This window comes from Myotis nattereri (assembly GCF_964212035.1).
Source record: "Myotis nattereri genome assembly, chromosome: 11".
In the NCBI taxonomy this organism is placed as follows: Eukaryota; Metazoa; Chordata; class Mammalia; order Chiroptera; family Vespertilionidae; genus Myotis; species Myotis nattereri.
In genome coordinates, this window is record NC_138086.1 from 70,375,043 (window position 1) to 70,389,793 (window position 14,751).

A 14,751-nucleotide genomic window follows, 5' to 3' on the forward strand; every position below is an offset into this window, starting at 1 on the left:
CAGGTGAATGAATATTCCCCTTTGGTTCCCATTCAAGTTTCTGAGCTTCTGGTTCCCATGCAAAGGGCTGTTCTCCTTATTCAGTAGCAGTGCCCTGATCCCCCTTGTCCTTGTCCCAACTACCTACCAGATACTATGTCCTTATGCCCCTCAGATCTCACCCCCACTAAAGAGCCTTCCACATCAAAATGCAAAACCAGAATCTAACCATGGGAAACAACAGGTAAATGAAATTGAGGGACAGTTTACTTGTAATTTTCACAAGTGTCCAGGCTGTGAACAGCAGACTGAAGAATGGTTTCCAATTAAAGGTGACTAAAGAGACATGACAATATGCAATATGCAATATGCAATTAATCCTGGAATTTTTTTTTTTTTTTTTGCTCTCCAGGGTAACTGGCAAAATCTGAATAAGGTTTGTATCAGTGTAATTTCTTGATTTTTATAATTGTACTACAGCTATGTAAAAGAATATCCTTTGCTTTAGGAAATGCACATTGAAATACTGAGGGGCACAGGGACATAGTATCTGGAATGTACTTGCAAACAGTTCAAAAAGTCTATAAAATATTACAGTGTCTATATATACATACTCATATGTATGAGGGGCACTATCTTAGTGATTTTTACAACTATTAAAACATATAAACACTGGCCATCCATAATCCATGATGAAATAATGACTCAGTTTGCGTTAATGAGAAGGGGCAAGGGACAGTGGGGGAGTGCTGGACTTGGCCGTGGAGCACCCGGGAGAGTGGCCTGGCTCTATCTCTACCAGAGGGACTTTGGGCCAAACCCTTGCCTGGCCTCGGTGGGTCTCGGGTTCCTCTACTGACACAAGGGGGCTCGAGGTTGAATCTATCTTCTTAGAGTTCTGCTTCCAGCCCTAGCATCCTGCAATTCTATTGTGAGTAGATGCCACCTATTGGCCCACACCAATGGACAGGTGCTATGTGCCTCGGAGGATCCACGTAGACATAACACCTACATCGCAGGAATCCTCCTGCCAGACAGTGACCCAGTTGCGTGTCCTCCAGGTGACCTGAACCTGAGTATGACTGAGCCAGAAAGCTGAGGCTCACCCTCCCGCTTCCAGAGGCTTCCTCCTCAAGTCTGGGGGGTGGGGCTTTTGCACCTTGCGCTTCTGCCAACTTTTATTAGCCAAGCGAAGCACTCTGGAAAGTGCTACATGAGAGCTGAGCAAACAGCTCGGAGCCAGGTGTGGACAGGGCTGCCTCTGTCCCCACAGCTGGGCCCACCGCGGGAAATCAAGGAGAAGGCAGGTGGGTTCATGAGCTAGCAGGGAGGACTCATTAACATGAACTCCCTTTTCCTGAAAAAAAAAAAAAAAATGCTGGAAGAGAAAACTGTGAAGAAGAAGCGCTCACAGCCTGTTTTGGGGAAGGCCCTGAGTCAGGGACCGGTGTGGGGGAGTGGGAGCGGCCACTCGAGGACCTGGATTCTCTAATTCTCTGCATGAGGGGAAGGAAGGAATTGGCCTCTCACTTTGGAATGCCCCATGCTATTGTTTTCCTATTAGATTTGTCCTGTTAATTGTTTTAAGCTGCGAAGGTGTTAAAAGATCGCTGTGCATTCCTTCTGCACATGCCAGTGAACTGGTGGAGAGATGTGAGGGAGTGTATTGAGTTCCAGAGGGAATTCCCTGTGGAAATTCCACAAAGAATTCTATCTGGATAGTCCTCAAAATGAAGTTCAGGGTACTGTTACGGAATGGGAGAATAAGGGAGGGCAAAATGAAAACACTTCAAGTCAAACAAGAACGAGAAAGAAACTGTGTCTTTCAAAAGAAGTTTGATGATGCCGATGGTTTGGTTTTCTTAACTGATGCTTTTCAGACTAATTCTGTCCTTTCTTTGAAAGTTCAAGAGTTTTAGTCTTTGGAGTTGTTGTAGTGGAGGGGGAGGTGAGAGGGAGGAGGAGCACATCCTTGTCACGCTCAGGAAAGGGCCACTAAAGGAGTTGCAAAAGCTCCATCCCTGGATATGAAAGAAGACATGAGACAGCATTTAGGCTGGTGCGTTTAAATCGAGGGGGGCCGCTTCAGAATCACTTGGGGGTAGGGCCTGCGCTTCTTTATTTCAAAAGTCCCAGAGAAGATTGTAATTCAAACCAATTCTCTGTTGTTACTCCTGAAGGCCTGAGGCTCCCCCCCCCCCCCCCCCCCCCCCGCCCAGCAACTGCTGGACCTGTTCTGGACACATCTTGCTTGAAAAACGAATCAGCCTGTGAAGCTTGCCCCTGCACTATAATTAAAAAACCTTAATGCACTTGTAACAGCTGTGCCCCATAGGAACCCACTAGGCCTTCGAATGGCACAACAGGGGCTTTAACTGCTTTCTTGTGGTTTCTTTTTTCTGCTTAAACGGACCCCAGAACAGTGTGTATAGACTGCAGGTACTTTAGATAGAAGTTGGGTGGAAAAGTCTGTCTTGAAACAAAGGTAAAGTCCCCATTTCCAGTGCCAGGGCCTGTCCTGTCACACACCAGTTAAATATGATGAATACTATAATTTTATATTTACACATGCACTTTAAAAACGGTTGCTTTTGTCAATCACTCTTCTAAAGATCTGTAAGCCCCTCCTCAAAATAAAGCCCTAAGTCTTTGAAAGTGGCTTTGCTTTTTCTCCGTTTGCCATTCAAAGCTTTCCACGGTCTGGCTCCAGTGTGACCTTCCACACTGGCCCCTTGCATCCCTCTTACAACCCACTCCTATCCCTTCAAGTTGGTTGGCTGCCTCATAGCTTCAAATTCTTCTTTAAGTTGGAATAATTGCGTAGGATTATGTCCTCAGGATTGTGGATTATCTTAACTGCTCCCCAGTTGCTGAACATTTTTTCTGTTCCTCTTCTCTGAGTTTTGCTGGGAAGGGTGCAAGGAAGCATCTAGCTCAGTGGTTCTCCACTTCAGCCAGTCACTGGGATATGGACTGTGGGGATGGAGAGGGTGGGAAGTAGGCAATTTATTTTTTAAATTGACGTATACCATGCATACAGGAAAGGGCACAAATCACAGTGTGCCACCTGATGACACTGGGCACACAAAACACCCTCATGTCACCAGCACCCAGATCGAGACACAGGACATTATCAGCAACCCAGAAAGGCTGGGGGGAGGGGAGGCTTTTAAAAGATTCTTACTTTCTCAATCCTTTGAATGTTCTAGATCTGAGGTGAAGCCCAGGAATTTGCATTTTTAAGATTCATCCTAGGGATTTCTTACACACCATCAGACCTGGAGACCAGGAATCTACCAAAGGCTTTCAAATTGCCCACAGGTGTCAATTTGGGATGGGGGTGGGGGCAGGAGTGGAGATGGGGACCTGTCAGACCTGCCTCCCCCTTCATTCAGAGCTTTTTGCATTTTCTCCGTATACTGGCTACCATCTATGGATAAAAACAATATCTTGCTCCACAATTCTGAAAACCAGTCAGGGTTCAACCGAAGAAGCAGAACTACAAGGATAGATATGGCTATATATGCATTTGTCTATGTACTGCAGACTATATATATATATATATATATATATATATATATATATATATATCTGTAACAGGTATTTGAATCTTCACAATAGTAGTTTAGTAGTTGCTGGTTAAAAGACTTCTTTAAGGCTGCTGTTTTTGCATTTGATGCTGGGATGTAAAGTCCATGGGGCAGGCAGTTGGGAAGGAAAGAATGGAAAGCGTGGGGGACCAAGAACAATCTGGAACCTACAAGCCTTCACTGGAACCGTATGAAGATGGACTGAAACTTGTGTCTGCTCTTGCTGTCTTTGACCTTGATGGCACGGAAGTCCTCCAGAAGCCAGGTCCCCTCACCATGGAGCTAAGCACACACACTGGGCCCAGGAGTCCGAGAACCTGAAGAGGGATCCAGGCGAAGGTGTAGCAACTGCAGCCTTAGCCACTACCTCATGCCAGGGAGGTGAGCCAGCAGATACGTCTACACGTGACAAAGCCACCATCACCCATCTGATCACCGGTTCTCAAGCTTGGCTACAGATTGGAATCACGTGTGGAATTTTAAAACAAACTGACATGAGGCCTGGCATCAGGATACGTGAAAGCTTCCTAGGCCAGCCTACTGTGCAGTCGCGGCTGAGAAACACTGGCTGTCAACCTTAGTACTATTTTCCCCAACCTGGGGCCCAAGAAGATAAATTCTACTCTCTTTTTGTCCCAAGAGGAGCATAAAGAGCTCTGGTTATTTTTTCGAAGTCCCTAACACGTTTTTCTCATTATCCTGCTTTCCTGCACCTGGCTGTCCTCTCTTTGCGCACCTCGCCACAGCTCCCCTGCAGTCAGTCCTCTGCACACTGGCTGTGCCTCCAAGGAAGCCAGTGCCGGTTTCCTCCCGGTGTTAAGTGGATTAGGAGGGCAGTGGGCAGACTGAGATCATCCTAATGCCATCAAGCTCATAGTGAACTGACGACTCGGACATTTTCACTATTAGGCTTATAAATAAAGCACCTCTTCCTCCTAGGCATGGACTAATGAAATGATTACAACACACACAAAGCGGTCAGTGAACACTTAACCACCATAATACAAGCAAGAGTTGGCAAGAGTCAGTGCTGTGGACTCGCAGGTGGCGGAACTCACTGCTGGGTCTTTCTCCAGGATGCTAAAAAGAAGGCCGAGAGGGGCCACTGCAGGAGGGGAAGTGGGGAAACAGTTCAGGGCCAGAAAGAGCTCGGGTTCAAGTTCCATCGCTGCCACTAACTAGCCATGGGGCTTGCAACTCGCCTAACATTTCTAAGCTCCAGTGTTAGCCCTTCCTCCTGCACAGGCCATTGAAAGCATCAGAAGAGAGAGGAAATGTGAAAGGTTTTGGGGGAAGAAAGTCTAGCAGCATGGACATTTCTGTGTCTCCTGTTAGAAACAACACTGGTGCAAGGGAATGATGAAGTAGATTTCAGATTATTTAGGCCCCTTGCTTTCCTGTTCCTATCTATGTGGTTATTTCTCATGAGATCTGAAGTGTGAGACTGGCACAATTGATTAAAATTAGTCTTTGGGATTTCCTTTGGCTTTCTATTATTTATCCTCTTCTCTCCATGGCAGCAGACCATTGAAGACTGGTGAGTCCCCCCATTCTATACACTTTAAATAAGTTTACATAGAGAGAACTTTTCTAAGAAATTACAGCAGCAAAGGAATCATTCATTGCATCTCTGGGAAGCAAAACCAGGGAAGGGTCAGGCAGTGCTACAATATGCCTATTGGCCTATGTTTGTTGTTTAAAGTAGTTTTCTGTGCTGAATCACATTTTAAGCTTCTTGAGGGCAATGCTGGTTCTTGAACCCGCTTTATTTGGATCTCCAAACAGTGCCTAAGACAGTGCAGTAGAAAGGCTATTGGCTGTAGGGATCCAAAATTCCAGGTTCTAATTACAGCTCTGCCCCTCAAAAGTCATTTTAGTCCTTCTCAGCCTCGGGTTCCTCCTCCATAAACTGGGACTTACCTACGTCATGGGATTACTGTGCAGTGAAAATTAGACAATGTGTGGGAAAATACTTCTATGATTCCAAAAGTGTTGTGCAAACGGGGAAAATGTGACAAGAATTGTTACTTCTCAAGAACTAGGTGCTGGCTGATTTTCTTGTGGAGGACAGGGAGGCACAGAGCAGAGTGGTCCACCCTAGGCTACAGATGAGGAAACACTCAGGGGTGGAGGAGAGGGGAAGGTGATGGCCCTGGGAGCTGAGGAATGACAGCGTGGCTTTCTCACTTCCCATTATGGGAGGTCTCGGCTCTCTCTCCCGCTGCAAGCTGGTCTCTTGTTCATTCATTCATGTTTTTTTTTTTTTTTCCATTCAGTGTTTACTGAGTTCCTACTATGTGCCCAGTTCTATGACAGGGGCTGAGAATTGAATGGTGAACAGCAGATGAAGTCCCTGCCCTCATGGACTGAATCTCCCCTGTTTACACCCAAACAGTGGACTCAGCTCGTGCACTGAAAGAGTTGGACAACTAGCTTCATGCAGCCCCAGGGACTGGTGTAAACATTGTGTTTTAGTGGGATTCTAGTTCGAGGCTGAAAAACATCAACACGTGGAGGCCAGGTCTGATAAGAAGAAAAAGAAGATAAGGTAAACCCATGCCATGCTCTTTAGGGTTGTCCCTTACTGTGTTCCCACCCCAGGTTCCCGGAGTCCTGTTCTTGCCGACTTTACCCTCCAGTAAAGCTGACTGACTTCACGTATTCATCCTAAGTGTAAATGCCCTGGCGGAATGGCACTTACCAGGGATGTAAGTAAGCCTCGAGGTAAAGGAATGATGTCTCAGGGGGAGAGATGTCAGAGGTCGCCCTAAAATCACACCACGAGGGCAGTCACTTCCGACTGGCATTTGCAGGGACAAAAGAAGTGGAGAAAGTGGGGGATATTAGTAGGGAAAGTCCCTCTACACAGCCCTTGGTGGTTTCCCAAGATTACCAAAGATGAGGAGGCGCAGAGAACAGTGTGGCTAATGCCAGGGGGAGCTTTTATTTAGGAAGGAGTCTTGAGCAGCCAGAACCTAGAAAAGCGCCATCAGTAGGGCCTCTTTTTCCCCTTCTCAATTCTGACCAAGCTGCCCGACAACCCCACAGGTGAATTTCCAGATGAATTTCCAACTTTTCTCTTAGTTAAAAAGGTAAAGTATCATTTACAACAAGATACTCTCCCAAAGCCAAATTCCTGAAAGGCTATAGGTAATGTGAACCCCAAGTAGACTCATTAAAATAAACATTTTTTTACGGTAAAATAAAGCTCTGACACACAACACCTACACAATCCCAACGTAGTATTGCCCTGGGAGGGATTAGAAAGCAGACGCCCTGGTAACCACCCGCAGGTGAAGGCAGAGCACTGGCCGGCCACCCCAGGAGCCCAGCTGTGTGTCTGCCCCAAGCACAGCCGCCCCCCCTCTTCCAAAAGCACCAACACCCCCGACCTTCGTCCTTGTGTCCATTTGTGGTTTTATCACCCAAGTGTGTATCTTTGGACACCATGCTTAATCCTGCCCATTTTTTAGATGTCTCTTTTTTTAAGCGACCAGTTCTTCCTCTGTCTGTTTTTTGTCCTTACAATCCAGCTGTTGAAGACTCAGGCTGTCTAACCTGAAGTTTTCTACTGTCTGGATTTTGTTCTTGGTGCACATCAACACATTCAAATGCATTCATTCTTTTTTAAAAAAATGGGTTAATTAAAAAATAATGTATTTCAATTGATTTCAGAGAGGGAGGGAGAGGGAGAGAAAGAGAGACAGAAACACCAATGATGAGAGAGGATCACTGACCAGCTGCCTCCTGCACACCCCCCTACTGGGGATCGAGCCAGCAACTCAGCCATGTGCCCTTGACTGGAATCGAACCCCGGACCTTTCAGTCGCAGGCCAGTGCTCTATCCACGGAGCCAAACCAGTTAGGGCCAAACGCATTCATTCTTAATGCTAATAATTATCTGTCTAAAAAAAAATAAGCTGTATGTTAACCATGTTCTTATAGGGGAACAACCCACCATAATCACATTCTCGTGAGTATATGGGCATAGGGAGCTCCCATAACAGAGGTGATGAGGCAGTGAGGGAAACATGATCTGGGGGGGGGGGGGGGTGAAGGGGCTCTCTGTGGAACTAGTGATTTATGAAAAAAACTTTCTGCGATTGAAATTGGCCAGGAAATGCTCTTTAAGGTCTTCCAGTGCAGTTTGCTTTACTGGGAAGCACGTTTGGAACAGGACTTGGCATCAGGTTATGCCCTGGTGCCCAGGATTGAACAGCAGGAGGTTTTTTATCAAAGACGATTGCATAAGAGGGGTCTGTGTGTAGTAAAAACCTAAGGAATCTAAACCACTGACCAGATTCACCAAACGTAACAACGATAAAAGGTAGATGAAAGGAAGATTAGAGCTGGCCATTTACTATGGTTTGGAGCAAGAAAAGTAAGCTTAGAACATTTTTCCTTTTTCTCTGTGAACATCTCTGGAATACCACCTCCTTTCCCACAGACCCACGTTCCAGACCACCAGCTACCACCCACAAACAAAATACGTGGCGGCCTTTTCTTCTAGTCTGTTCTTAACTTCTTCCTACTGAGTGCCTACTTTTGTCAGCCCAGTTTGGAGCACTGGAGGTGAGATGATTGTTGAAGTAGCCATGGAGTTTCATTTATTCATCGTGTCTTTCTTATTCATCAGGAGCCAGCCCTGAGAGGATGAGTATGGGACTCAGGTTCCCTCTCAAGGCTCACACACAAACGGACTGGCTTGGTCAGGGCTTGGCAGGGAGGTGAGGCCTGAGCCGCCATGCTGAAGGGCTAGGAGTTGAGTGTGTGTGTGTGTGTGTGTGTGTGTGTGTCCCCGCGTGCGTGACAGAAAAAACCTCACAGAAATGTGCAGTTGCCCTCAGACGAATCTCGTACCCGAGATCCTTGCCTACACAGACAGCCCTATTGCTTCCAGAACACAGGGAGTTAAAAATAAAACAGCTCTTGAAACTGAAACCCAATTCTCCATGGCAATCTATTAAATAACTAAGGATTTCTAGGCCTTATTAAAATAAATGTTTAGTGTATTCTCTTATCCTCTGACGTGCACTTCCTCACTTGTCAGCACCTGCTGGCAGCAGCTGGAGTAATCTCCCCAATTTTGCTGTATGTGCAAATCAATTTGATTCCCCCCCAAAGATAAAAATCAGTAAAGTGATTAAGTTACAATTAAGGCATGTCACTGAAAGCACAGACAGCATGAAAAGGCTGAGAAGGACTTGCCCTGAGGTCATGACTAACTTCCTCCTACACAAGTTAAATGACCCCCCTCCCCCATTCTCCTTCTCTGCTCTGCTGTGATATTGTGGGTGATCAACAAACTTCCTATGACTTCTTAAAATCCTCTTCTCTTTTTGGCTTCCATCATGCTATCCATATGCCAGGTTCCTTTACTGACTCTTGTACTGGTTCCCTAATTGTTCATCCAACCATCCATCCATCCATCCATCCATTCATCCAATAGATGTTTAATGACCCAATGCGCCAGGCACAGAGAAAAATGATAGCATACTTATGTCTATGGTTAAAAAAATGCTTTTAAGTATATGATTGATGATTTTCTTGCTACCACCATGTGAGTTGGCTGTTCTACATGAGGAAACAGGCTCTGAGAGGCTGTGATTTATTTACAACAGCACAGCCAGCAGGTGGCAGTCTGGACATGAATTCAGGTTTACCTCCTGGTATGAATTCATACATATGGGTCAAGTACAATTTCTCAACTAGCCTCATTGTTCCTAATTAAAGGTCACGATCCAGTCAATACATATTTACTGAGACTGTGCTAGGCTCTGGGCGATGCAAAGACTGGGTCCCTGCCCTCATAGAGCTTGTGGCCTACTGTGGGGGACAGACATTAATCATATAACAACACGATACGCATTTGTTTTCAAGGTATGAGGGAGAGCCGACATAGTTATGAAAATCAGGGAAGTCTTCCAGGAGCAATAATCATTAAGATGCGTTCGGAAGAGTGAGTCAGAGTTAGCTTCGGTGAGGGTGTGGGGGGTGAAAGACAATCACATACGGAGAAGGGAAAGCACGTGCCAGGGCCTGGTGGCGGGAAGACCTGATGTGCCGACATTCTGAGAGGCCGGCTCGACTGGCATATAGAGGGTGAAAGGAAGCCTGGCACAGGATGTGGTTCCATGACAGTGATTTTTTTGCTTTTAGCTTAAGAACAATGGGAAGCCACAAGTCAAGAGAATGCCATGATTAACTTTGCTCTTGATTCTGACTTCTGTGTGGAGATGGATTGTGCAGGAGCAAGAGTGGAAGCAGGGAAAACAGCTGGAAGGCGTTTGTAGTTGTCCAGGCGAGAAGTGATGGTAGCTTGGACCCGGGTGGTAGTGGTGGTGGAAATGGAGAGAAGAATCCCACAGGTGCCCCCTGCTCTGCTCAAGCCCATTTTCTGCCTAGACCCTGTCACCAGAGTGTGCTCACGAATTTGCAGTAGGTGGAAGCTTGTCCACACTTCAGGGCTCTGCTGGGTCTCCTCTCCCAGGAAGCCTTCTCTGGACAATGCGAGTCCTCCCAGATCTTTCAGAAGTCGTGTCTGTCTTCTGCACTGTCCGTCTCACACCTGATTCTTCGCTATGGCTTGGCTGTTCTCCGGTCCATTTCTGGAGATGCCTTCACTTCTCTTGTTGTCTTGCTTTCTCCCTTTGGAAAGTAAATGCTTTGTTGGCATTTGCTGAATGGTATCAACAGAGCTCCCTTGGAAATTACACTTGTAAATGATTATTCATGCCAATTGCCTTTGCTTCCCCGAAATTAAATACCGGTTGCTTATATCTGTCCTCATGATCTTGTTCTATCAAAATGTATGTCCCAATTTTTCTATTACTTCCTCTAAACTCTTTTCCTTATTTCTCCTAGTAGAAAGCAGCTTCAGGGGAAGGGAGTGGGGGTAGGGTAGGGGCAAGGAGTATAATTAAAGAGGGGCTATCTGACCAGAATTCCTATACCTTTTAATGGGGTATTTGATTAATCCTTTCTACAGGCACCATTATTCATGCCTTGATGGAATCTCATTTTATAGCCCTTAATACACGGACCCAATTTATCCACATCACATTGTATTCTAATACTTGTCATCCAAGTTATTAGCTATCTCCTCTCACTGTAAAATCTGCAGCAAGTTTGATTAGCTTATTCCCCGGGGGATGATAGCGGAGATAAGAACCGACACAGTACAATACGACCACCATGGTTCTGCATCCTCAAAAGAAGACTGCTAAGTGGAATCCACTTATGGAGCTGGGGTGGACAAAATCAACACCTGCCCCGGGGCAGGGTCCCTGGGTTGGCCTCCCGGAGCCATGGCTGCATATTCTTCCCCATTCCAAATGTTTTTCCTGAGAGGCACAGCCCACGACACCACTTCTGCCTAAATCCCCATTCTCTCCCTACCAGGGCCTGGCAGGCCAGACGACCCAAGGAGACGCACAGTGCTACCAGTGGCTCTTTCTCCAGAACCACTGGCTCTAAGCAGCCAGCCCCGTCTTCCTCTTCTCTGGAACCAAACCTGAGGCTTGGAACTCATTGGTGGCTTCAGTCCTTTCTAAGCAAGGTCGCCCCTAGCCTAGAGAGAGACGGGGCCTGCGTGTCCCCTATAGGACGGTGGGCTCAAAGCCCGCAGAGAGTTTCCAATGCCCCCTCCTCTACCCACCGACCCACCTCTCATCAGCCCGATTGGGCAAAACAGCCACAGTCCCCTCTGGAGTCCTTAAAAAAAAATCATCATTTAACCAAAGGCCCTATAACAATTCTTCTTGTGCTTTTCCGAGCGGAACAGGGAGAACGGCAGGGCTCACTCTGTGGTGGCACTGCTCCTTCAGGAATGGAGCCTCCGCCCCTTCCCCCCGAACCTAGGCTGGATTTAGTGTTTCTAATAAACAGAGTAATGCGAAGTCACGGTGTGTCACTTCTGAGACTAGGTCATAAAAGGCATTTTTGTTTTGTTTTGTTAATCCTCACAGGAGGAAATTTTTTCACTGGTCTTTTAGAGAGAATGGAAGGGAGGGGGAGAGACAGATACATCTGTGAGAGAGACACATCAATTGGTTGCCTCCCACACGCCCCAACCAGGGCCAGGGCTCATGCCTGTAACCGAGGTACGTGCCCTTGACTGGAATTGACCCCAGGACCCTTCAGTTTGCAGGCCGATGCTCTATCCATTGAGCCAAACCAGGTAGGGCCATAAAAGGCATTTTGACTGCCTCCCTCTCTCCCTCTGGTTGTTGGTTCTGAGGGAACATCCCCGTGGAGAGGTCTACGGGACTGAGAGGAAGGAACGAAGGCCTCCAGCCACAGCCGAGCCTTCAGATGACACACAGCAGCTCTGGGTGACAGCTGGACTGCAACTTCTTTAGAGACCCTGAGCCAGAACCACCCAGCTGAGCTGCTCCCATGTGTCTGACCCAGGGAAACTGTGCAAGGCAATAGATATTTGTTGTTTTAAGCTGTTAAATGTTGGGTCATTGGTTATAACAGGTAATAACACACTCTCACTACCTCAGAGGAAAGCCTTGGTCCCTGCCTTCCCTTTAGCTCCCTGCGGATCTCTTCTCTGTTCAGGGAGCCTGGTGTCCCTTTGGTACCCTCTACCCGGCCGGTCCATGACTTATACCGTGTGTCCCCACGGTCTTGAGGACTGTGTCCTGAGAAGAGAGGGACGGAGTGGGGAAGAGCTCCCCGGGACCTGGGTCTGGAAATCACCTCCTTGCCCGCCATCCACAGTAACACCTGGGATTGGGAGAATGACCTTCTGCAGAGAGCAGCCTTCCTGAGGCCGTGGACCGCTCTTGTTTCTGAACCTGGGGGGTGCCTAGTGACTTCAGGCAGGCCGACAAGCTAGTACGAAAAGACTTTCCAAATAACGGGTTCCCTTTTGTATCCTCTGTTCATCTCCGGTCCCCTCTTGCTCTTCTGCAGTTTCTGCAAAAGGTCGTGTCTCCTTTCAACTTTGCAGTTAAGCACATCTGACATTAAGTGGGGATTCCAAAACCGGATGGAGATGTGATCTGGCTTAAATGTTGCAAGGTGCGCCACTCGACTCCGCCCACTGGCTGTGTCCTGCCAGCACAGACACAGTCGTGAAGGAGGTGTTGATCGATTCTCACTTCTCTCAATTATACAGGGATGGAATGTAGTTTTTGATTAAAAAAAAAAAAATCCACGTTGCTCTTCTGTCTGATCAAAATCTATCTCAGTTCTCTGGGGCAAGATAGGATAGTTACAGATGTCAATCTCTTGGAAGGCTTGGGAAAGGCAACCAAGCAGGGGACTTAAGCAGCAGAGTGAACCCCAAAGCAGTGGTTCTCTAAGCAGAGCGCCCATGCCAACAGCATCAGCACCATCTGGAAACTTGGTGGAAGTGCAGATTCTCGGGCCCCACCCTGACCTACCGAATCAGAAACTCTGGGGCCAGAGCCCAGCAATCTGTGTTTTAACAAGCCCCTCGGATAATTCGGATGCATGGCTACAGGTTGACTATCACTGACTTAAAGGATTACACATCTAAATTATTCATTCATCCATTCACGAGACATTGATTGAGTGCCTGCTATTTGCCAGACACACTGGGGCAATGAGGAGGAATTATAAGGAACTCCTTTCTCAAGGAGTCCACAGTCCTCCTGCCCTTGCTTTATGACAAAGCTTGAAAAGAGAGCAGGAATTTGAAGACGCTAATCCAGGGAATGGAAATCTTCTTTATATGTAACTCTTTTCAATGGACAGGAGGTGCATTGAAATTGTTTTCCCCCCCAGGAATGATCATAGTCTCAGAATAGTAGCTCTTCTAAAGTAAGTAAATGTGTGGGTTTAAGGTATCATGTACAACTGGCTCAGCCTTTTAAACTTAAAGGAAAAAAGATTATGTAATTTCATCATGAATGAAATGCAGGATTACCTTGGAGATTCACTTAAGTTTGTGCCTATTTTTCAATGGACAAATTATTTTGGTGTTTTATCATCTTTGATGAAGTAAGAGTTCCTCCCCTCTTTTTCTGTAAGCCTAAAAACATCCTAACAGCTAAGACCTATCATGTGCTTCCTACAGCTGGGCTTGGGGCTAGCGCTACATTCATTAACTCATTTGATCCCCCCCCCACCCCCCGCCGGCTTTTATAAAGCAGATGCAGCAAACACACAGAATCTCACAGATGAAGAACAGCGACTGGAAGAGGCAGGAAAGGAACCCAGACCCATCTCTTCACCTCCTGTGCATTATCCTCCTGTGCTGTACTTTCAGGCCCACTGGGTCATTCCACTGCTCATTAAACTACTGATTAAGCCCTGGCTGGCGTGGCTCTGTTGGCTGAGTGTCCTCCTGTGAACCAAAAGGTGGCCGGTTCAATTCCCGGTCCGGGCCCAGGCTCAGGCCCAGGTTGAGGGCTTGATCCCTGGTTGGGGCATGTGCGGGAAGGAGGCAACCGATCCATGTTTCTCTCTCACATTGGTTCCCGCCCCCCCTCTTCCTCTCTCCGCCTTTGTCTCTTTAAAGTAAGTAAAAAACCCCACCACTGATTAATGGGGAAAACATAAGAGAAAATATCACCACTCCCCTGAAAGATTTCTAGGACGACACCACTGGCTAAAGCTCAATTGGGGGATTTATTTTCAAAAGTTACAGTTCATGCTAGATTTCTCCTTCAGCACCATAGATAATTAGGAGCGGACTATAAACTTGTTACGGTCACAGCATGAGTGGCCTGCGTACACATCTCCTCCAAGCTCAGCAGATCCAGCTTGGAGAAGGGGCCCCACGTGTGCTCCCGTCTCAGGTCGCCTCAGCGATGCTCAACGACCCACAGTAACACTATCAGGGCCGATGATTTTCCTGTGGTTGGGGATGAATTTGAGTTGATCCAGCCAACCCTGAGCCTTTGTGACTATGGACACCCATAATCCAGCAGCTGAGGGCGTGAAGGGTGTGACCAATAGCCAGAGAAGAAATCAAAGCTGTCTGGCAGGGCCAGCAACACACTCAGCCCCGTGGCGTGGGCGTGAGGCCTGCCTTGGCTGGCCAAGTTCATCCGCCAGCCAGGCCGATCCTTCATTCGCAGGGCGTCATGAGTCACCCACCTTTTGGCCACCAGAAAGGATCAGGAGGCCTGTCTCCTTATGGCACCCTGGGAAGAACCTGGTGACTTTAGTTACAGGCACCAACAAAATGTAAAGTCCACGTGGG

General features: G+C 47.2%; 1 protein-coding gene across 4 annotated transcripts in view; it reads right to left on the minus strand.

Moving 5' to 3' along the window:
* Positions 1–14,751, minus strand: part of ATXN7L1 (ataxin 7 like 1) — a gene marked incomplete at its 5' end in the record, with an annotated part of 224,256 nt that overhangs the window by 113,844 nt on the left and 95,661 nt on the right. Inside the window, one exon of one of the 4 annotated variants that reach the window (XM_081101953.1) lies at positions 9,077–10,217. The exons of the other annotated variants lie outside the window; for them this stretch is intronic. Within the exon in view, the coding sequence (XP_080958079.1) occupies positions 10,132–10,217 (86 nt within the window). The 3' untranslated portion in view covers positions 9,077–10,131. Of the gene's footprint in view, positions 1–9,076; positions 10,218–14,751 lie in introns of those variants that run through there. 4 annotated transcript variants of the gene reach the window in all.